At 34.9% G+C, this 25,711-nt stretch overlaps 1 protein-coding gene across 1 annotated transcript in view; it reads left to right on the top strand.

Annotated features, from left to right (window-relative positions):
- The window catches only part of LOC148945911 (pre-rRNA 2'-O-ribose RNA methyltransferase FTSJ3), a 156,406-nt gene that overhangs the window by 108,516 nt on the left and 22,179 nt on the right, over positions 1 to 25,711 (top strand). Inside the window, exons 5-7 of the mRNA XM_089097756.1 lie at positions 13,486 to 13,662; positions 20,933 to 21,355; positions 23,617 to 23,747. Of these exons, the coding sequence (XP_088953882.1) occupies positions 13,486 to 13,662; positions 20,933 to 21,355; positions 23,617 to 23,747 (731 nt within the window). The remainder of the gene's footprint in view (positions 1 to 13,485; positions 13,663 to 20,932; positions 21,356 to 23,616; positions 23,748 to 25,711) is intronic.

A 25,711-nucleotide genomic window follows, 5' to 3' on the forward strand; every position in this document is an offset into this window, starting at 1 on the left:
AAATAGAAAAGAAAAGGTGAAAATAAAGACGGTTATATGAAAACGAAATGGAACAAACACTATATAAACAAATCATAGAAACAGAATCAACAGAGGAGCAAAACTCACAGAGGAGCAACGAGTGAAAAAGCATGAGATTATATCTGGTAAAACCATATATATATATATATATATATATATATATATATATATATATATATATATATATATATATATATATAAATATAAATATATATATATATATATATATATATATATATATATATATATATATATATATATATATATATATATATATATATATATATATATATATATATATATATATATATATATATATATATATATATATATATATATATATATATATATATATATATATATATATATATATATATATATATATATATATATATATATATATATATATATATATATATATATATATATATATATATACTCCACCACCCCAACCACCAAACGCGACTGATAAAGGTGTGCATTACAATTATTCCTGTGAATCAAGAGTGATCATAAACCAGTTCCGAAATACCACCACACCCCCCTCAACAAAATTCATTCTATTTTCATCGGGAGGCTTAATGTGGGATCTTTGCAATTAAAACTAACCCTCGGATGTATCTACCCCCCCCCCATGTACAAAATGACGCATCGTCCTAGATTCAGGGTAGCTAATGTTCGCTTATAACTCCTTCTGTATACTTTAATGAAATATAAATTAAATCAGTCTCTTCTTTTTAATTTTAAAAAAAGTAATTAACGTTTTTCTACAATAAGAAGGAAGATATCACGCCGTGCCTCAATTATTCTGGCTCAGTTTAAATGAAATGAGATGAGAGATAAATTTCAACACCCCCTCTGTCCTTTTCCATATTTATCTGAAGGCTCTTGGAGAGTTTACAGTTTAGGAGAGATACCTCACTTTAGGGCTTTTCAGAATCATTGAAATGTATTGATCTAGCTATTGTTGAAAATAAAGGAATATTGTTATTGTTAAATCTATTATTATTTATTACAAAATAAATTATTGTTACGAAAATAATTTACGTAAGTTAATTCATAAGTTACGTATATTTATTACTAATAAAAACGTTCGTAAATAAAATTAAACAACTTTCGAGAAAGCCGTTCAACCAAACAAAAGTAAAATTAGTATGCAAATTTTGTTTTAATTATTCATGTACGGTGAGCCAAAATCCAAACCTGCATTAATTCAAAAACGTTCAAAAATTAATTTAAAATAAAACAAGTTTTTTTAAGTGAAAGTAAGGAGCAAAATTAGAGCTTAAAACGAACAGAAATTATTCCGTATATGAAAGGGGCTGTCCCCTCCTCAACGCCTTGCTCTTTACGCTAAAGTTTTACTCCGTCTCACAACTTTATTTTAAAACAATAAAAATAAGTCCCTGGGTGTTGAGAAGGGGGCAACCCCCTTTATATACGAAATAATTTCTGTTTTAAGTTTTAATGTTGCCCCTTACTTTCAGTTGAAAAACTATTTTTTTTTTAATTTAATTTCTGATCGTTTCTTAAATAATACCAGGACATTTGGCCCTACCTACACGCAAAAACCCTCTACCACACGGAAATATCCTCTAGACAATTCAATCCCGATGAAAATTTACCCGGGACAATTACTCTTAACCACTCTGCCCGTAAAATTGAGACAGAAAAGAGAAAGCAAGACATATATAAAGACGGTACTCTTGCATTATGAGGGCCTTTGGGGTTAACCACTATAGAGTAGGCAATGAAAGCGTGGTTTTCATTGCGTATACGGTATTAAACTGTGGTTTTTTGGGGTTTAGGGAGGGAAAGGTATCTAGGTTAGTTTAGGTTACGCATTTAATATATGCTATTCTTTACAGTTTATGCTATGCAGTTTTTGGGGAAAAGGGGGCGGGGGCCTAGTTGTCCTCCAATTTTTTTTGTCACTTAAAAAGGGCATTAGGACTTTTAATTTTCTTTCGAATGAGATCCCTCCCAATATTCTAGGAACACAGGGTCGATATGACCACCCCTGGGAAAAAAAATAATAATAATAAAATAAACACGTGTCCGTGATCTTTCGTCTAGCAAAAGATACAAAATTCCACATTTTTGCAGATAGGAGCTTGAAACCAACACAGTAGGGTTCTCTGATACGCTGAATCTGATGGTGTGATTCCCATTGAGATAACTTGACTTTCGGGGGCTGTTTCCTCCTTTTTTTTGAAAAGCAGGAAAATTTTCTGAGGCTTGTAACATTTGATAGATAAGACTAAACTTAATGAGATTTATATATTTGAAATCAGCATAAAAAGCCAATTTTTTTATATATCTATTGGTATCATAACCGTTTGTTTTTTTTTGACGAAAGTTCAACGACAAACCCTTATGAATCCACGATAATACTAATAATATATTTCCTTAATACTCCACCTCTTTTTCTTAATTATATGCCTCCTGGAATTTCTGCGTACTCCCTGAAATTACTCTGTGTCATAATTTCATCTAATCTAAAATAGGATATAAAAAACAACAATATTATTCATTAAGTTAAAACACCTATCTCCTTTTTCAAACTCCTGAATAGGGTGTCCTCCTTCAGATTACTCAAGGATTTATATAAGAATATATATGTCTGACACTTTGCTAGAAACCCAATATGTTAAAATTAAGGTTCCCGCTTTGAACCCTTATCGAAGGGAGGGTATAAGGGTTGGTACAAACAAGCTGAAGCTACAGCGTGGAGAAAACAGCTCTGGGATATAGAAGCCTCAATATTTTCCCTGCAGAAGAATACCAACCCTCAGACGTCAACCTCCCTTTTGCACAAACCAACTATAATCTCACAATGTTTGCTCCCTTCGAAATTGGGGAGCAGGTCTCAGGCACATGTATAAAAAGTCTGCAACTGCAATTTAATTTGCAACTGCACTATATAACAGCTATGAGAGTATTAAATAATGAATCGAATGTAAGAAAGTAAAAGAGGGAATAACATAAAATAGTGATTTTTTTAGGAGGTAATTTGACTGAGGGAGGAAATTCGAGTGCAGATATATGGCACACAAGGTCCATTTTCTGTAATCTATTTGTTTATTAATATAAGATAGAACATATTTATTCACTACCAATCCTCCTTTGTTCCTCCGCATCTTGAATATGCTTCTCCGGTTTGGCACCCGCAAATTTCACACGAAATCCAGTAAAGTTAAATCTATTCAAAGAATAGCCTCTTGACTTGAAGATACCCTGCTTGACTTCTAGATAACATTTACATCTGATGGGGTTTGCATTTGCTTAAATCGTCTTTTCAGTCAGTGAAAAAATTTTGAATATTTGAAAATTTTAACTGTAAGCAAAGTTACATTATTCTGCTCTAACTGATCGACTATCTATGAATGAGCAAATACGCTGTCAAATTCCCCATCTTAAAATTCTCCTCTAAATTTCTTTCAGCAAAACGACATTTCTTTTACCAAAAATAAAATTATCCTGACTGAAAGACAAAGAGCGAATTCACATGAACTATTATACTAGTTGTTTCATACTTTAGTTTCAATGGGCGGCTTTTGAGATTTCTATCCGTTAGAGTAAGGAATCTTAAAGTCAAATAGCGTCAATTAACTCAAGGATAAACGGCGAATTCACCCTTTACCGATAATTAGGAGTTAACTCAAGGATAGTTCGTGCAAATTTGCCCCCTGTCTCACAGTAAAATAAATAATATATTTTTATACACACGCAAAATTGTTGTGTATAAACCCGTCACACCAAAATTGGTAGCCTCTCCCTAGTCCCTAGTCCAAAAGAGAAAAGTCTTTAGAGGGAAAATAGCACAGAACGATACTAACTAATGCACATAATATGGCAAAATGAAAATAGATAATTGCCAGTCAACCACATTAAATTCAGTTTCAGCCTTCAATCAAGTTTCCAAAAAAGCTCATCCCCTTATTTATATCTTAAGATACCCAATATTCATCAACCGTACTCCAAGAAATAATACAAATTCGTTTTCCCGATCTATGTCTACTACCTTGTATCCTACTTCGTCATTAGCCATTGGTATTCCATTGGGTGTTGCTGAGTCTCTTCTTCTCTCCCAAATAACATCCTGCTGCCATTTCCGATTCCCAAGTTATTTCTACAGACATTGTTCATCTTTTTTTGAAGTTGCCCTTCCTTCATACTACGGTGAGACTTCCGTGCCTGAAAAAGCACATTATTTATATGAAGTAAACTGTCAAATTTTACTACTGTGCTTGCGTCAAAACCCCATGAATGATTTCATTCAGTGATTAAACCCGTACAGAGTATTTCACTATCTAATCTATAAAATATAGCATAAAATATCAAAAACTGAGAATCACAAGCAAAATACTAAACACCACACAGAAATAAGGAAAAGGAAAAACAATAAATTGACAACAATTATTAGCACTTAATAGTAATAAAATGAAGGGAAAAAAAAAATTATACAATATCTAGTCTCTTTGTTCGGTTCGGTTCAAGTATTCCAAAACGGCATACCGAGCCTCTTTGATGAACCAGATAACATTAATATTAAAATTATTAGAGTAAGAAAAACCTTGTAATTTACATTGCATTTCAGTTCTTTCATTTTCAAAAAATTTAGACTCAAAAAGATAATGATGTAAAGTGTCCTCGTCACCACAATCACAATTGGAACAATCGCTTTTATTAATTCTACATAAAAATGAATTTAATTTAAAGTGGCTAGCTACAATTTGTGTCAGTTCATAATTTGGAGTAAGGTCTGTGACTTAAAGAAGGTCAGTATGATCAGTAAAAATTTGAAGGATCCAGGGCTTAATAGCTTGGCAAAATAACTCACACCATTTCATATATAGGTTTTTACGTAAGATTTTCCGGATTTCATTTAAATTATTACAAGTAAAAAGGGAATTACCGAATAGAGAATTTACTTGCGAATCCGTATAATATGAATGTTCATTCAAATTATAATTATTTAAGCTATTTAGGAGTGGCCAGTAATCAGGCCTTCCTCTCTTTAGATATCTGGTGAGAGATATCTCTTTGGCTCTAAAATCGATAGTAAGGCATCCCGCTAAAGCCGTTATTGTCTCAGTTTTAGCGGGTCAAAACTCCATGCTTGCCGTACTTTCGTACGGCGATCAGCGAATTAGTATTTTTCTTAGTACAGATGAAACACTATTCCGAGAAGGTAAGCAGGAAACGAGCATTCAATCGCAACACTCCTTCGCCCCCAAAAAAACGTTGTTTTTTTTTTGTTTCACTAAGATTACTTCGCTACTTAATAAGACTCGAAACAAAACTTGAAAAACACATCTAATCGAGAAATCGTTCAAAATTAAAGTACTAAGAATAAAACAAAATTTTAAAAGGCAAAATTAACCACAGGGTATCCAGTTGCTTTAAAAATATAGAATTCAGATAGTAATTTATAAACAGTGTTTTATAAAGATGCTATTGAGAGGATTATCCGGGACATACAAATAAATAGTAGCCTAATTAGTGGTCAAATGAAAATTTTTTGAACCTGCGGAAACTGGAGATTGGTCCTAGTGTCAATAAATTATCGCTGGTTCCATCTAGCGTTTGACTAATCTTGGCGCTATTGTTATCTTTCTTTAACTTGGCAAATTTGTTAGTTTCAGAAATAGAGATCCAGTGCTTATTACTATGCTAATATTGTTCTATAATTACACTAAAAGAACTGAAGAAACGTCAAATAGCAGATGGCATTGGTGACTTTTTCTTTGATACTATCGCAAGTTGCTTTTAGAACGAGGACTCACAAAAAGAAGTGTTAGAAGATCAAACTTTACTTATCATGGTGAAAAACAAGCACTTTACTGAAAACTAAGGTTTATTAGAGTATTGAGACTAGACCCCGGCGCCACGCCGGCGGATCGACCGAACGCCGCAGACGAGAGGCCCGGTCGAACGCCACCGAAGTGTCGTAACGCCGCCGGCGCGCAACAGGCACGCCGCCGCCGGCAGAGGCGGCGGCGTTTGGTCAACTTTGAATTAATTTTGCAGCAATTCTTTATTGCGTCAACCGCAAAGCCGGAGCTTTTCCTTCTCGTGTGGTTTAGTATTTCGATTTTCCTGATTAGAAATCAAGCAGGGCTTGCACTATCCCCGAATTTTTGGGTATTTCCCTGGAAAAAAATTGGTTCCCCCAATCCCCGAAAATCACGCAATCACGGTGCCACTCCTAGCGATTTATCACCATTGAGTTTACCTGCCAAATGTTAGTTGGCATACCATAATTCTTCACTACTCTCTTGTTCATTAATTTTAGTCTCTTTTGTTACTTTGCATAAAAACCAGACAGATGCAATATGCATTTGCAAATATTACAATAAACACAGTTCTTAATATGTTGACAAAAAAAAGTATCGTCTTTATGAAATGAGTTAAAATTATTTCGAATGCAGTTTCCCAATCGCTATTTCTTACATCATTACATCACAAATTCTACTTGGCTCTGACAGCTGCTCTCTCTCTCGGATTTCCCCTCATGATGTTTTGGTCGTGGTAGGCGACTTCAATGCAACTGTATCTGACCCCAGCGGAGCTTTTAAATCTGTAATTGGTCCAGTTACCCCTGATTCTTTGAACGAAAATGGGACCCGACTCCTCCAGCTGTGCGCCATGCACGAACCGGTCATTACAAACACCCTGTTTCACAGGAAAGACATTCATAAGTCAAGATGGTATAGCAATGACGGGCGGACGCGAAAGATGATCGACTATATTATAGTCAACCAAAGATGGCGGTCATCAGTCAAAAACTACAGAACCTATCGCTGCGCCGAGATCGGGAATACTGACCATAGATTAGTTGTTGCGAACTTCCGTCTACGACTCAAAGCCCAGCCTACAGAACGACGCCAACCAAAGTTGGACACTCAGAAACTAAAAACCAAGGAATTCCGCCAAAAGTATTTAGTTGAAGTCCAGAACAGATTTGTATGCCTGAATACCCTTGTTGACCCGGACACGTTTTGGCAGACGTACAAAAACAATATATTAGAGGTCCTCACTGAGACCGTCGGTCGAAAGATGTACTCAAAAAAGCCCTGGCTGTCGCGAGAAGCTTTGCGAATCATTGAGCAACGCAGAAAAGCGCGGCTGGCCGGAGATATGCCCTCCTACAGACGGTTAAACGGGGTCAGGAACAAACTTATCCACCGAGACAAGCAACAATTTGTTGACAAATAAGCTGATGAGCTAGAAGATGCAGCACGAAAACGTGACACCATGTCGCTTTTCAAGCATGTCAGAGACCTCAGCGAGGAGAAACCTCCAAAGATAGGAGCAGTTAAATCCACCTCCGGCGTAATGCTCGAAGATGAAACCGCGTAGCTTGATCGATGGAAGGAGCATTTCACAAAACTGCTGAACACCGACAGAGTCGACGTCGATCCCGACCTAGTCGCATCCGCTGAGCAAACAACAAGCGAAAATCTACCAGAGCCTGAGCCTCCCTCTGTAGAAGAGATACAGAATGCTCTGAGGAGGATGAAAAACAACAAAGCACCAGGAACCTGCGGGATCACCGTAGAGCTGTTAAAATTTGCAGGACCGCCGATGCTACTATGGCTGCACATGCTGTTTTCCCTCGTTTGGACAACAGAACTGATTCCACAAGAATGGAAGGAAGGGATAATCCTCCCTCTATGGAAGCGTAAAGGTAGTCGAGGTGATTGCTCCAACTACAGAGGAATCACCCTCCTGTCGGTTCCCAGCAAATTATTTGCCACGACGTTAATCGATAGAGGTGCCCAGTTCATCCGTAAGTGCCACCAGACTCAGCAAGTAGGTTTCATGCCAAACAGATCTACTACCGAGCAGATCTTCACCATACGCCAGGTCATCGAGAAAGCTCGTGACTTCCAGCGCACAACATACTTCGCCTTTGTTGACTTAAAAGCAGCCTTCAACTCGGTCGACCGTGAGTCTCTCTGACTTATACTAGAACGAGCAGGTCTCCCGGACAAACACTTTCGCCTGTTCAAGGCGCTCTACACTGGTACAAAAAGCTCCGTCCAGGTTAATGGTCGTCGAACCTCATTGTTCGAAATAAATACCGGTGTACGGCAAGGTTGTGCTGCTGCTCCTGAACTGTTCAACGCAGTGATTGATTATGTCATGGATCGCACCACGAACCGGCTCCCTTTCGGACTAAGGTTTGGCGACAGAGTTTTAGCCGATTGCGACTTCGCTGATGATATTGCTCTGATATGCACTTCTGCAGCTGAACTCGAAGAAGCCCTTAACACACTGTCGGAAGAAGCCCTGAAAGTGGGACTACATATTAGCTGGCAGAAAACAAAAATAATGATCATTGACCCCGCAGGTAACACCGCCAACTCACCAGCATTCAACGTATCAGGGCACACCGTGGAGGTTGTCAAGTCTTTCACCCCCCTTGGATCTGTCATCATGGAAAACGGCTCAGTCAAAACTGAAGTTCAGTCAATCATCGGAAAAGCCGCATCAATTATGGCACGACTATGCCGTTCAGTGTGGTCAAAGCCCAACATCAGCCGAAAAACAAAAATGCGGATCTGCAACACCACCGTAACCCAAGTCCTTCTCTACGGTGCTGAGACCTGACCGGCTGCTGCTTCTGCTCGTGATGCCATAGACGTGGCCCAAACAAAGTTCTTGAGACGTATTGAAGGGATCAGATGGGACGACTTCGTCTCCAACACCCGATTGCTGGCACTAACAGATCAGACCCCCAACTCTCGACAGGTCGCTGCACGAACCCTATGGTGGTTCGGCCATTTGGTCCGCATGCCAGCAGAAACACCCGCCAGCACTCTCTTCAATTTTGATCCCCCTGTGCATGGCTGGAAGCGCCCCCACGGAAGTCTCCAGTTCAAATGGAGGGACAGCCTCACCCAGTACCTGTCAATGATCGGCACTGATATACAAGAAGCAGTCACGCTTGCACAAGACCGTTCCGAATGGAGGCGAAGAATCACGTGTCTCTCTACGCTGGACCACCAGTATGAGCATTTAGTCAAGTCAAGTAAGTCATTCGTAGTCAAGAATTTTATTTTCAAATTGAATAGAATTATAGAACGCATTCACTACTATACAGCTTCAGCCTTCAGTTGGATTTTGAAATGGACAGCCGACAGATTGTTTCTACAGCTGAATTGTAAGTTTGCAGATTTTTTCTTTTTTTTTTTGCTGTTTTGGATGAGATTTTTTTAATGTTTAATACTCAATTTTTTAACGCCTGATATAAAATAAAATCTTCCTTCTGAAACATTTTTACTCCCCCCCCCCCAAAAAAAAACCTTCTATTGGGACAAAATTTAACTATAGACTAAGCTATGTTCAAGGTTAGGGAATTAAAGATCGAACCGGAGGTTACCCCAAAAATATGATTGATAAATTAATTATAAATTATTGCTTATAGGCGGGGGATAGGGGGCTATCATTTTCAAATGATAATACCTCATTTTTTTTGAAAGCAGGGATGCAAAAAAGATAATTATTTTTTTTCATTTAAAGTGGAGACAGAAGAAAATGATATCAAATTCCCTGGGAAACCATTGAAATATTTTGATAGACCCAGGGCCCCCTACTAGGACTTGTTCATTGTCTTGGGAATTTGGCGAATTCTCATAGGCTACTGGCCTAATTTGGCTTTTGTGTGTGCTCCCTTTTAATTAGATTGTTTGGATCTTATTGAATGCCACGGCGAATCTATGACTCAGTTTTTCAGTAATTTGAGGTAGGCCTATATCTGAATAATTTCGACATTTTTGTTGTTGTCTTTGTACCCCTTTACTCAATCCCTCAATTTTTTTTCAAGGAACACTAAGCTGTTTAACGTTATTTTGCGTGTTTGTTTGAACCATATAGTGACCTAGTTAATTATTAAGTAAATTATTTTTCTAATGAAAGCTGAGACGATATCCTATCAAGATGGTATCCAGAGGGGGGGGGAGGTATTACATTTAAATGATAATATCTCGAATTTTTTTTTAATTGAAAGCAGGGATACCAAAAAGTTATTTTTTTTAATTTAAAGCAGAGACGGCATCCTATCAAGGTGGTATCCAGAGTGGGGGGGGGGGGTAGTTAGCAACAACATTTAAAGTATAAAACCTCGATTTTTTTTTGAAAGTAGAGATGCCAATAAGTTAATTATCTTTTTTTATTTAAAGCAGAGACGGTATCCTATCAAGATGGTATCCAGAGGGGGGGATAGGGGGTTTTTTTATTTAAGAGATAGCACCTTGATTTTTTTTTATTGAAAGAAGAGATACAAAGAAGTTGAAAAGTTGGAAAAAACTAACAAGATTCTTGTGAGTTATACTTGATATAGCACATGAATGGTTTTATTGTCGAAATGGAGAGGGGCATATGCGCCCAACCCGTTTTTTTCTTATAGATGAAACGGGTTTACTTTGAAAACATTCATTCATAAGTACCAGGCAGATTCACACTAAAATGAATTGGTGTGACGAAAGCAATATCGACATCCCCACCTAACTTTGCGCACGAGTGACAATGGCGCCCTTGGTCCAGTGCCCAAGTTACATTAAAAGGCCAGGTCATAATAAAAGCTTTCAATTTGGGAGGCTCAAGGAGGAGTCTTTGACAGTCTTATAACCTCAGGGTACTAGATGTTGCAACGATCTTACGCATCTACAGTGGTTTAAAAAATTTGATCACCCCACAAATGATTACCAAAAATATGCACAAATATAACAAATGTAACATTTGGAATATTATAACACTTTTTTCAAAGCTTTGAAGAAAAGCAAAAAATAGTAAATACCTCTAACTACGCTTGAAAGCTATTTTAAAAAGAAACTTTGGAGATTTCCATGGAAATGACCATAGCAGAAGCTTTGAGCCTGGGTGGGAATCAAAAAGGAGTCTGAGTATTTTGACCAAAGGTGACTTATTTTTGCGACTTTCTTAAATTTGGTAATTTTTGTGAGCATTTGGAAATCAAACCTTAAACTAAATAACTGATACTAAGTGTCCTAACATTTTGCTTGGATTAAAAGTGACGAACTAGGATGAAAATCTCAACATCTTCCTGGAGCTACTTCAGTCTGCTTATTATTTCATGTAATTATATTTAAAACGGATGAGCTTTTCATTTTTTACCTAAGAAAATAGCTGGCACTTCATTTTTCTTCATACCGAATAAACCATGAAGTGTTTTTTGTTTCATTGTAATTGAAGTGTTCTCATGTGAAGTGTTCATCATGTATTTTTCAATTGGATAAATTTACTCCTTTTAGATGCAGTTTATAATTGACTGATATTAGGTATTTATCAGTTTATAATTTGGAATGAATCCCCAAAAGAAAAAATGAATAAAATCCAAAAGAGCAGTCAAAAGCAATAAAAAAGCAGCAGTTCAGCCTTAGCCTACATGACATAAATTCTATAAAGGAGCCAAAAAAAACTTTAAAATGTATTTTTTTAAGTTGTTATTAAAAACCAGTTTTTAATACAAGAAGGTTTTTTAGGAATCCAAAAGAGCAAATAAAAAAACAATCAATATCAAAGTCGCCCATTTCAACTGTTTTGAAGGTGACAAAATAGATATAGACAAAGGGTATTATGAAAAAATTAAGCTTCTAAGTTCAAAGTTATTTTCAAAGTTTTTACCCAGATAACTGACGAATTTTGTGATACGGTATTTGAAGTTTTGTATGCAGTAACGTTCGATGAAAAAAACTACTAATTTTGATGATTATTTATGTTAAGAATACATAGCTAATAGATACTTCAACTACTCGTATTATGCAAGGGTTCTGAAACGCCATAGCCATTTCGTTTCTACCAGATTTCTACTTCTCTTGATGATAACGAAGAAGACCAGTTTCCAGCCAGCGACTTGTGAATTTTTGAACTCATGAATAGGCTCGAATCTGCTGTAAATTTAAGCTGTGATTTAAGAAAGACTGATGAAAGCATTAATGTTTGCGGTCAACATCGATCGCGCCGACGGCGCGCCCCCCACAACTAACCCGCGGCGCGGCGTGGCGCGCTGTTTTTGGCCCAGCCGCCACCGGTCTACCCTCATCGGCGCGGCACCGGGGTCTAATACAGATGCTTGGTTTTGGCAGAGGAGATATTTATAGCATACAATTACGAGGACGCAAATCCCTATATTCGCTCCAGATTAAGGTTTAAGGTAAATAAATGTGCTCAATGGGTATTTTAAGACAGGGAATCTAGAAAAAAAATGGTAGTCGGAGAAAAGAGAAAAGTAAATGCAAGCAGTGTTGTCAAAGTTCCAAAGTGATAATGAAATGAAAATCAAGCGAACAAATCATATAATGAGAACAAACTAATCATGATCTATCATTGATTTATTACTGGAATCAATCTATTCTATCCATAGAATGCTATTACTACTAACAGCTCACTGCAGCACCAAGCCGCCTGGGGCCAAAACAGCTACGCACGCTCCTCCTTCCCAATCTATTAAATTATTGCATTGCGTAAGAAGATGAACAGCCACCGCGTATCCAAATAAAAAGGTGGCATTTCATTAACTGCTACTAGAATTAATTAATACTAAGGAAAATATCAAGAAGAGAATTTACTAGAAGCGTATTTGAACACCAGGATTAAAATAGTTTCTGCTGGCATGAAAGAAAGGCGCAAATGATGGTTTCAGGGCCGGGCCACATTGTCCCTTTTTGCATTGTGAATCACAATGCAAAAAAAAAAAAAAAACACGCATCCGGGATATTTCTTCTCGCAAAAATACAATAAATTCCACATTTTTGCAGATAGGAGCTTGAAACCTCTATATTAAGGTTCTCTGATACGCTGAATCTGATGGTGTGATTTTCATTAACATTCTATGATTTTTATTTTTTAGGCGTTTCTCCCTTTTTTCGAAGATAAGGCAAATATTCTCAGGCTTGTATCTTATGATAAGTAAGACTAAACTTGATGAAAATCATATATTTGAAATCAGCATAAAAACTCAATTCTTTTGATTTATCTACTGGTATCAAAATTCCGTTTTTTTTTTTAGAATTTCGGTTACTATTGAGCCGGGTCGCTCCTTACTTAAAGTTGGTTACCACGAACTGTTTGATAATTATTGGAAAAATGGATTCTGACCGTCATCAAAGCTATTTAGTTGTACTTCTTATCAAGACCGTATCCCGGGGGGGGGGGGTACTGGGTTTGAGCACACACCCCACCCTGAATTTTCTGCCCGACTCATAAAAACGTAACAAAATAAATATAAACACATTTTTGATGCGCTTTTAAAACTTTTTTACCCTTCCCCCCCCCCCCGAATAAAAATATTGGATGCGCCTTTGCTTACTATGTAAAATGGAGCTATGAATGCTGGGAAAAATCATCAAATCCTGAATCGTAATTTGTAATCATTAATTTTCATCTTTTTTTCTTCAGGCTCCTGTATAACGTCTACTTTTTCATTCATTTTAGGAGATTGAATCAGAACAAACATTGACGAAAGCTCAACCCCGTCTTGGAGAGCCATTGCCAAAAAAGCCCCAGAAAGAAGGTTATGAAGATGGCAAATTGAACTTGTATCGACCTATCTCGGCCATAAACTTTATCCAAAGCGAAAATTACTTAGACATCTTAGCCAACGCCAGCGAGGTTAGTTGTACTTACTGTATAAATTGCTTGATTAATTAATAGATCGATTGATTGTCTCTTTTATGGATCGTCTGTTTACTTGATTTATAATTAATTTTAAATCACCAAGGACAGTGAAAATGCAATCTGATTTTTAGAACCGGGCAAATTAAAACTCACGTAACCATATTATATGTATATATATCTTAAAAAATTTAGAAAGCACAGAATTCTATTTTAATGAGAAAGACATCTGTATCCAGTTATGCAATTTTTGGTAACAGCAGGTGCGAAATTTGAAAACAGGAACGTTAGTGAAAAATTCACAAAAAATAAAATGAGAACTTGTGGCGTCAAATAGCTTATGAAAATGTAGCTTTTCTTTGTAGGTGTCGTTTTTTTTTGGGGGGGGGGGAATCAAAATATTGTTAACCTTTGAATTTTACGGATGAAAAAAATTATCTAATTAGTGTGGCTTATCGATGTCTCGGTTCAAGACAACAACACCGACGAAAATATGGTGCTGTCCTAAAAACTGCGTTGTTTAAAACAACCATAAGAAAAGTTGTAAAAAAAATAGCCGTTTTCAGTTATGAACAGACCTAGGATGGATCAGGGGGCTAAAAATGTTCTTATTTTATTGTCCTTGATGCTTTAAGTGAGTTTAATTTAAGACAGAGTGAGTTTAAGCTAATGATCCACCCTCTGAAGATGATTTGAAGATTATATTCCCCCCAGTGAGATGATCTGGTAATATACAGAATATTCTTCACTAAACATTTCCTCAATTTTTTTTTTCGTTTCAGCCAGATATACTGGCATATTTGTTTTAATTACTTTGCAGTTTATGTTTTGCGTAAATATCGGTCAGGTGGGGTTAATTTTCAGTTATTTGTATTGCGATAAATGGGTATAACAATTTTGCGAATATTTTTAAGAACATATATACAGGAGGGGAGGGTATCCTTTCCTCCTTTTTGAATAAAAAGCTTCAATGTAGGAACTTTCCAAGGGATGCATAAAAAATAACCTTATTTTATACAATTGTTAAGTTTCCGTTGCTCCTAGCCAATCACTAATGTGAAAACAATCATGCGACTTTGAACGAGGGGTACCGTACCCGAAGTGAGTATTTTTCCATTGTAGAATTTGAGTTAGTTTTCGATGCTTGCCAGGGTTTTAAATATATATATATATATATATATATATATATATATATATATATATATATATATATATATATATATATATATATATATATATATATATATATATATATATATATATATATATTCTTATGTATATACATAAGAATTGGTTAGAACAATTTTTAAAGAACTTGCTTTTTTGCTCGTTATTCGCGACTAGTCGGTATAATTTCTACCAGCCTGTCTTTAAGCCAGCTACACTTTCTATTCGGTTTTCGCGACTGGCACTTTTTTGCCAATTTTTCGCGAGAAAACGCCCTGCCTCTCGTCTGACTGGCTCTTTATCTATTTAATAGTAATATAACTTGATATAGGTAATAAATTTAAATTGGTACATAATATAAATAAATAGTAATATGAATAATTCAACTCGCCTTATTTTCAAGCGCTAATACTAAATATGATGTTGGGATCGATGGATAAAGTTAGCCAAATAACCAGTAAAGCCTAACAGTAACATTTTTTCTTCGTATACCAATTTTTTTTAGTAACACTAAATTATTTTTCCGATTTAAAATTAAAGAGGCGTTGGAACTATAGGATTAAGAAGGATAATTTTTATCGTTTTTTTCCAGGATTTAAGTAACGTTTGTTATTTTGTTGTTGTTTTTTCCGCATTTTATTCCCTTATCTTATCAAGCCTATTTTAAATCAATGATTTGTTTAACTATTACTTTTTTGGCAATTTCGTTTATGTATTTTATCGATTTTGAGGGACATAAATAAATATAGAGAACTCATTTTGAATAAAATCAATTAACAAAGCTGTTTTTGGCTGTGAAGTTTTGTAGAAGATATAGCCGTCATACAGAAGTGAATTGAGTTTTAGAGAAGTTAATTATGCTGTTTGAAATACGGAAACTAATTAATATAGTCGTTTGATAACCGGAGAGTGTCATTCAAGTTCGCTTTAAAGAACCAAATGATCTCCAAAGTTAGGATAAAGTTTTTTCCTTTTCTAAGTTGCTGGAAGAAGCATTTCCAATTCTTTTGGAGAGAATGATAAGATCCTTAGAATTCTTTTCGGAAACACAATCTAAGTCTCGTAAAAACTTCTTAATCTTGAAGAAAAGTATTGCTTCTATTAGAATTTTTTTTGTGCATCATTTCGTTAAGCTCTTGGGTCTTTGAAAAGTGTTTAGCCACTTAAAAAAGGGGGGACTCCTAGGAGGTAAATATCCCTTAACCAAATTAATATTTGATAATTTACTTACAACGGAATGTGTATTGTTATGTATAGATGCATAACTTATTTCATATTATGATTTAATGTAATAATAATAATATAATGATTTGTTATAAAGAATTATATAGAGAATCAACCGTTTCTGCATCTGAATTGAGGAATGAAATTCTACTTTTTAAGAAAAAAATTTCAGTTTTTTTTTTTTACAAGAACGTTGATGTCTTGGGTAATCCTAGTAGATTTTGAATCGTCTCATAAAAATTTCTTCTTTGATTTTGTGGGAAAATTTGCTGGTAATAGAAGTGTTTTTCATTTTTTCTATCAACAAAGCCCTTGAGACTTCGGAAAGTTCTTTGCCTAAAACGGGACATCCCATAATGACATGGTGTTTCATTATTTATTAAGGGTTTAGGAAAATAAAGAATATTATTTGTAGATTTTTTGATTATTTGAATTACTGATAAAAATTAGTGTAAAGGGCCGAGTGAATCTCATATAGCAAGTATACAATAAAGCTGTGTTTGCAATTATTTTTACTTCTATTTTGGAGCATACAGTAATTTATCAGTCATTTCTTTATTTTTACAAAATATAAATAATTGTGAGGCTGTTTGTAAAGATTATCAAATAGAAAAAAAGCTCTAGCCATGTAAAATCCTTTTTATGCTTATTTAAACATTCACCAACAATTGTTATTATTTTTTTATGGTTGATACAATTGTTGTTTTGAATGGAATTATTTCCAATTTGTCTGTAAATTGTGGTAGCCCTAGTACACCTTTTTTATTTATTTTTGGAACATGAATAACTGTAAGTTTATTGACAAGATTATCAAATAGAGAGAAAAGCATGTGTTACTAGCTACTAGCTCGTATCAAGGAGGCACACTTGTGCCTCTATAAAGAGGCGACCCACCACAATGTTAAGCGATTTCAGGTCCTAGAGGTCGCAGAGAGACGGCGGTAATTGCATTTTGTAGCCCAAGCTCAAACTAAGAAACTTGCAAAATTTCATCCTCCTCCGACTTTATCTTCATGGGGTAAACTGGGCCGGAAGTTTGGACCCTCCCACCACAGCCCCCCTTTAACGTTGTCCGATTGGGCTGAAATTTAGAGGTTAAGCTTTCCTAGGGCCCGGGAGCTTATCCTCGAAATTTCAGCTCAATCCGATCACTCCTTCCCTGTTTTCAAAAAACCAAATATAGCCACTTAAAATTCATCATCTCTTTTTTTTTTTTTTTTTAGCCACGCCTAAAGGCCACAGTTGGCAACAGATCCGGTTTAATGAGGACTCATTCGAAGCAGAATTCGACCTGTTAGGGCCTTTTGATATTTTCAGACCGAAAAAATTATCCCCCGAATTTACATTTACGAAAAGCCTTTTTTTCCTATATTAGCCCATGTTAATTTTTCCCACCACACCCCCCTTTAACGTTGTCTGATCGGGCTGAAATTTAGAGGATAAGCTTTCCTGGGACCTGGGAGCTTATCCTCGAAATTTCAGCTCAATCTGATCACTCCTTCCCTGTTTTCCAAAAACCAAATATCTAGTTTTGCTTGCGTCAAAAAGATTCATCACGTCACTAAAAAACAATTTCAATTATGTCTCTTTAGTGTAGCGGTGAGACTCCTCGCTGTCAGGCGGAAAACCCAAGTTCGATTCACCGTTAGATCAAATTTTTTATATACTGAATTTAAATTTTTTAAAAAAATTCAGTTTCTTTTTTAAATTATTTGAAAAAAATTATGTTTTCTAAAGAGTTAAAGAGGCTGAGTTACAAGGTCGACCCTTAAAACACCCTGTCGAGAAAGAAAAGAATAATATACAATCATCTAACAGTTAGTCAAGCAATAATAAGTAATAAACTGTACAAAAACGTGCAGAAATTATTTGAAAAAAACTACGTTTTCTAAAGAGTTAAAGAGGCTGAGTTACAAGGTCGAACCTTAAAACGTACAAGGATTAGGAGGCACAGTTGGGGGGCTGCCACCCCCAAACCCCGCGCTTTCGCAGCCTTTAAATAAAAAAAAAAAAGTTTTTTAAACTGAAAGTAAGGAGCGACATTAAATCTTAAAACGAACAGAAATTATTCCGCATATGAAAGAGGATGTGCCCTCCTCAACGCCTCGCTCTTTACGCTAAAGTTTGAGTTTCTCACAACTCTTTTTTTAAACAATAAAAACTTTAGCGTAAAGAGCGAGGCGTTGAGGAGGGCACAGCCTCTTTCATATACGGAATAATTTCTGTTCGTTTTAAGATTTAATGTCGCTCCTTACTTTCAGTTTAAAAAACTTTTTTTTTATTGAAAGGCTGCGAAAGCGAGGGGTTTTGGGGGCGGCAGCCCCCCAACTGTGCCTCCTAATCCCTGTACGTTTTAAGGTTCGACCTTGTAACTCAGCCTCTTTAACTCTTTAGAAAACGTAGTTTTTTTCAAATAATTTTGTGTTGGATCGCAGTAAGACGCCTAAATCTCTGTTTGGAGCTAGTGACCAGCTTTATTCGAAAGCTATAAATTTATCTTAAGTCCGACAACACAGTGTTGACAAAATTCACCAAAAATTGTTTCTAGCAATTTTGTGTTGAGTTGCAGAAAGACGCCGAAATCTCTATTTTTTACTAGTGCCTAGTTACTACCCAAAGTCATTAAATTATCATTATGAAATTAATGAAATATTATAGTCATTAATGAAATATTTAAGTTGCTGAAATAAGATATTTAGGTTTCCCAAAACCACTAGTATGCCGCAAATTAAAGTGTCAATAAAAATAAAGCGATACATAATATCTAGAAAGAGAGTTATTTAAATTATTCTAGGATCTCACTATTTTATTATGATGAAGGATTAGCTCAATTAAACCTTACACATCATCAACTGACTGGCCGTTGGAATAGAAGTGTTGAAATTCCTAGCTCAGTCGACCCCTTGATTTAAGCTCAAAATTATCTTACGAAATTCCTCACCACTTGTTAACAACAATTCTTTATTAGAAATATCACAATTTTTCTTTGAAGTGGACCCAAATGTATCGAATCCTAAAGTGTATCTATCTGAAGGGATGCCCCCCCCCCTTCCTAAAATTGTCGTCTTGCTATTTTTAACTCTCCTTCACCTAGTAAAACTCTCTGAAATCCCCCTCTCTGATAAAATCCTCTGATAGACTTTTGTGATTTATATCCTGAGACTTTGGAATTACCTTCTGTGACAAGCCAATGTTAGAAAACTTTTTAGATGACTGAAAAATACCTATATGATATTTCTAAATGGAAAGAATTTAAATAATGACGAAGACCACAGTGCCTTTCCATCATAAAAACAACAAGTAGAATATAGAATATATTCTATATTCAAGAATATAGAATATATATATTCACTATAATAGCTTGAGCTAACATGAGCATGTTATGACACAAAAAAGAAGACACAAAACGTGGATCAAAACTAAATAAATAGCTACATAAAAAATTAAAGCAGAAAGTGCTGCTTCAAGGTCAATAATTTAAAATGACTCATAAATAAAATTAAATATAAAATAATTGTATGTCAAGAGTCAATTTTCAGAGTTAAATTAGTGACCGTTTATACAGAAATATCAGAATATTAAAAACATAACTGATTGGTACATTCAAAAACAGTCACAAGCAAATGAGTAAAGCAACAGAGAATGTACCTACCTAAGGCAGTGAAATTTGTTCGGACCTTAAGATTATTTCGGCTCTATATCAAAGAGCCGTCCTCAGCAAACTACGTGTATAAATAAAATAAAACCTACAATAAAATCTGAAACAAAAAACTAAAATTGAAAAATTAACAGTCCCAGATTCATTACTTCAGCGAAGTAATGATTTTCGTAATTTTCGTACGCAATATATGTTTAAGTTAGAAAGGTATTTCAGACTGAACGTGACATCAAACATGCAAAATTCGATTGATTGGCCTCCGAGTTTGCATAGGATTTGGTGTGAACTTAACATTACTTATAATAATAATTTACTGCTTACATTCTACATACAATTTGTTTAATTATTCATATTTATTTATTTATATTGTTTATATAATAATACTTATATATAATAATTACTGTATATATTATAATGACATATTTATATATTGCTATTTATATTTAATAATAATTCCTAAATAAAATAAAAAAATTAAAGAGAACCAAAGAGAAACTACTTTCCAGTAATTGCATGGTAAAAGGTGTGCTATAACTTCACTCGTTTACGTTAGTGACGTATTCTCGTAATCCATTCCTATTATTTCTTAATGTCTTTAATCCTGGAGAAACACAATAACAGCGTCTTGTTGGAACCTGATTGGCTCTCTTGTGTGCAATTTAAAGCCAGTAAAAGGCACGATAGCTCCTTGTGCACAAGATTTTTGCAAGCAATCTCTCTATTTATCTATGTAAAAACTGAAAGCCTCACGTAACAGTAACCAAAAAGGTAAACGTATAAACAGATGTATTTTTTTGAAATTTGCTTCTGTTGTCACTTCAGTCATCAATTATTTTGTATTTCGTATATGCTTGAATTTTGTGGTAGCAGTGTGGTTTATGTAATTGGCAATACCGAGGTCATACTGTTTCAAATTTGGCCGATCTTGGCTGTAAATAAGACTCGGCAGTAAATGATAGCAATAGTAAATAATAAATCATGTATAATAATAGTAATATATAATATAATAAAAATAAACAAATAATTTGAATAAATATAATATATATATAAGTAAATATAATATAATAAATAATATTGCAAATAGTAAATAACAAAGCCGTAAATACGACTCGGTAACTGAAACATCGACAGTAATCGGTCGACACCTTGTGTAGCAGGAATGGCTCTCTATCCTTTTTTTCATGTTTGAATTGTCATTTTGAAGCTGCTTCATTTTAGATTATACTGGATGATGATAGAATAGCAAATCACCCTTCAATATCCATTGAACTCCGTGAGTGTTTTAAAGACATTCAAGTTCTGGGAAAGAAAGATATTCGGGAACTTATCAACTGGCGAAAAGCACTAAAGAAAGAATTAGATAAAGAAATCAAAGCTGAAAATGTAGAGCCCGAAAAAGAAGAGGAAATTGAGAGTGAGGGCGAAAATGAAGTAGAGAAAGGGCTAAAGGAACTAGACGCTGAAATAGAGGAAATGAAAGCAGAAAAGCAAAGGGAGTTGAAAAAGAAGAAAAGAAGAATTTTGAAAGAGAGGAAGAAGCTTATGGAGAAGATGAAGCTAGACATGGTTATACCTGGTGACATGGGTCCTATGACCGAGGAATTATCCTTGTTTGAATTGAAAGTGGTCAAAGATGAAAATGTAAGTGCTTCTATACTTTTTCCCTTGATATTATTCATTTTTGAACTTTATCCCATGTAAATCTTTATTATTCTTAGTTTTTATCTTTTTCTTTTGAATTATCATTTAAAATCTTCATTATGTTTTTCATGTTTTCGTTTAGATCTTCATTATTCTTCGTTTTCTTCGTTTTTATTCTTCATTATTCTTCGTTTTTTGAGAACTTTCATCTGCAAGAAATGACATTTTTAATCTGATTATTATGTACACTTGAACCATCATAACATCATGACTGAAACATTGCATTCAGTCAAACATGTTTCAGTAAAAAAATGACTGAAACAATTGACGCTGAAACTGAAACATATACACTATACATTGAATACTCTACGCTGAAACTATGTACACTGAAATCATCACATATCATTCATCTTCACATTCATCATAATGTGTTGAATATTTGAATAGTTACTGATAAATTTGTCGGCAAAAATCATGTCAAGCCCTTTGAGAGTTGGGTCTATAAGGCTAGAATTAATATCTGTAAAAAGACATCTTGATGAAATTGTTTCCTAGGAAAAAATCCTTGGGTAGATTGAAGGCGATGTTTTCTTTTTTCTTTTCTTTCTTTTTTTTTTGAATGATTACTCTGAAAACTTTTAAAGGAAAATCGGAAATTATTTTTGGGGTTATTTAGATTGAGTACGCCTGAATTCATTTTTAAATTCAAATATACTAGGTTTTTAAGGGTCAAAAATCCCTTTCTGTTTGTAACGATTATTCGTGACTTGAGATTTTGATTGTAAATTTTTGCTTCGTGTCGCGTTCTCAGAAATGATTTCGGAAGTTTGAAAATTTGCAATTTTGCAATACAATTTCAAAAATTTTATTATTACTCTTTTTATCTCTTATAAAAGATGCCAAATTATTATTTGAAAAATATTGTTCCTGTTGGTGTTCTAAATCACTTTTTCTGCATTGTCTAGGAGGAATCCATATCCCGTCCCAACATTGGCTCGATGTTTGACTCGATTGACTCGACATTGACTATATGTATACAGTCAATATCCATATAATTTGATCTTTGTCAACAATCTATAATCACTTTTAGTACACTCTGACAGGATTATAGAGTCAATGTATATATTATTATTTTCTTATTATTATTATCTACAAATGGGTCACACAAAAAACTACATAGATATCTCCATATAATGCAAACTAAACAAAAAAAAAGTGCATGTAATACTAACAATATCAAAATAGGTCCCGATGCATATTAGCGTGTTTGGGACGATCCAAAGAAAAGGACACTTCAACTACTAATACACTTTGTCGGAAAAAAAAACTCTGAATCCTCCTCCCCTCCCCCGCCTCTACTAAATAATTAATGAACATTCTAAAGATAATATATTTTTACAGGGAACTTAAAGAAAAATCGCACACTCATTCTCTATGATTCATCACTCTTCCTTTCACATACTGACACTCACCTCAATCAATACACGAATCAATTTCTTTTTTAACACTCATATGCATATACTCACTCCCAAATCAATCACTCAATCTATGTCTACAATACTGGTTAGAACAAATACTTCGCAAAGAAGCACGGAATTCCTCAAGGGCTTTCTTACCTTTTACTTCCGCCGGAAGCCTGCTCCGAACTTCAGGACCAATATACCTAATAGAAAATTTAGATCTTGTAGTAATTGGAACCGGTGTTCTAACTAACCCAACATTTCTAGTTTCATAACTATGCTTTTTTTTTATAACTTCCGAAAAACGTGCAGGTAACAAATTAGGAAAAAATTTAAACATAAACAAATTTACATAAAATTTAACCAAACCAAAAAATGGTAAAATTTTTAATTGGTGATGCCTCGATCTTACCGAATTCTGGGACGAGTCATTGGTCAAAACTCTTACAGCTTTATTTTGTAACACAGGTAGCAGATATAAATGGCTAGTGAACGTCGACGACCAATCTGTAAATTTGCACTTCTGCCATTTAACATGAATATTATTTTCTTTTCATTAACAAGCAATTTGTTCACTCGCATCCACCTCTCGATTATCACCATTCCTTGTTTCATGCCGTCGACAAGTATCGGCACCGAGTTGGCCTCAACATCCTGTTTCTCGTCTCAAGTAAAAAGTAAGCCTGTGCATCTTCACTTTTCGATAATATTTAGATGTAAAAACGCATTTAATTTTAAATTATTATCATTATTTGTCCAGTGTCAGAAAAAGCACGCATCATAAGTAATTGTATTTTCTAGGAATTGCAAAAAGTCACTGAGCATGAGTTAGATAGCGCCGTCGAGGATGAAGACGATTTTGGTGATGTAAGAGCAACAAAGAAAAAAGTCACTTGGGCAAGACCAGATGGCGTTTTGGATGATCATGGACTGTAAGTAAAAATATAACAAAATCTAGTTAGCCATTTGCCAGTAGACTCCCATTCTCATTGTCGCTATTGTATTGGTCTTCTGCCTACCACTGGCGAACGAAACACATTTCCCTGGCTGTTTTCCAATCAATATAAGTTAATAATTTTAATGATTGAATTAATTTTGAAAAATAAGAACAGATTAAAGTGTGACACTAAGTGTTGAATCATTCGAAGATTACTTATCCGATAGACCGATTACTTATCTTTACCGCATCACAAAACGTAAATGACTCCAGTGGTTGATAGGATTACAGCTTGAAACGGTCTTGATTAGTTATCGGATGCGTTACACCTATTAACCCTGGAAAATGCAGAATAACCGGGGATAAGTGACGGCACAAATAAACGAAAAATTCAATCTTTTAAAAAATGGAAAAAATCTGCGAGACAAGGTAAAGAGACAGTAATTATGAAATGTGGCACAACCCCAGGAATGTGTTAGGCTATGTTTGCAGTGGAGTACACGTTGTTTAATATTTTTATTCGCTTAGTTGTCTATAGCGTTTCAGTTGACAAGTTCCCGGATAAGTATTTGTTGTTATCTTTTATGGATTACATCCGGGGAAGTTACTATTAAGCAGATACGTCGCATAAGGATGCACAATCACACTCCAATTCTACTGCTCAGACAAGCAGCCAGGGGCAATACCCATAATTTGTTTGGTTAGTTTCAGTTTTAAGGACTGGAATTATCTGAAAATTTTTAAAAACAAATCATAAGTAATGCACAGAATCTGTTCAAATTTGAAAATATATAAAGTTCCCCTAAATGGCTAGAAATAAAAGGATTGCTTGTACAGTTTGGGTAAAAACGTGATTATTATGAGGTGAGGCGAATAAACCTGCTCTTTTGTGGATTTAAACCAGGGCTGTGGAAAATTCACTTTCGCAGCACTTACTCATTTCCTTTGCAAAAAGATCATGTTTGGAAAGAATCCAGAACAAGATTTTGAATAATAATTATAGCCTAAATAATAAATATACCTATTATTGAATTGAATTTATTTATAACCCGTTGTAATTCATTTGACAAATTGAGTAAAAAAAAAAGTAGCAAAAAGAAAAGGAATGACAAATATTCATAAGATACGTAAAAACTGAAAAACTTGATGGGAAAACTAGAAGAACGATGGGAAAACAAGAAGATTGTAAAACTAGAGAGAAAAAAAGAGATAGTAGCAAAAAGAAAAGGAATGACAAATATTCGTAAGATACGTAAAAACTGAAAAACTTGATGGGAAAACTAGAAAAACGATTGGAAAACAAGAAGATGGGAAAGCTAGATGGAAAAACTAGAGAGAAAAAAGAGATAGTAGCAGAAAGAAAAGGAATGACAAATATTCATAAGATCCGTAAAAACTTAAAAACTAGATGGGAAAACTAGAAGAACGATGGGAAAACAAGAAGATGGAAAAACTGGAGAGAAAAAAAGAGATTGTAGCAAAAAGAAAAGGAATGACAAATAGTCATAAGATACGTAAAAACTGAAAAACTTGTTACTTGACAAGATGAAACATTTAAAAAATGTGAACTGCTATCCTACATAACGTTTTTAGAGACCGATCTACTGTCTTAGGATGGGCCTCCAGGGGTGTCGGTCAACTCTGCTTTTATAAGCTTCAATACACCTGTTTATCGAGGCAGTTGGGCCTATAATCCCGTACCTTCGCGTAATACATGAGTTGCTTTGCCCCGGGGGGGGGGGGGGGGGGTGCAAGGCAAGCAGATACTTTACATATCGAAAATTAATGCTCCTTAACTGCTTTTGATCAGTAGCTGTGAATGTTCGCCAGAATGGTGCAAAATATAGGAAATTTGGGAGCCCTTATTATACTTTTGAGGGTAATACGGCTTGAATTTTAGTTAGTTGTAAGTCAAACTAATATCATTGAAGGCAAAACTGTGATTTTAGCAGCCATGCC

Source organism: Artemia sp. Qi Xiang Cuo, chromosome 12 (assembly GCF_049724085.1).
Source record: "Artemia sp. Qi Xiang Cuo chromosome 12, ASM4972408v1, whole genome shotgun sequence".
NCBI lineage: Eukaryota > Metazoa > Arthropoda > Branchiopoda > Anostraca > Artemiidae > Artemia > Artemia sp. Qi Xiang Cuo.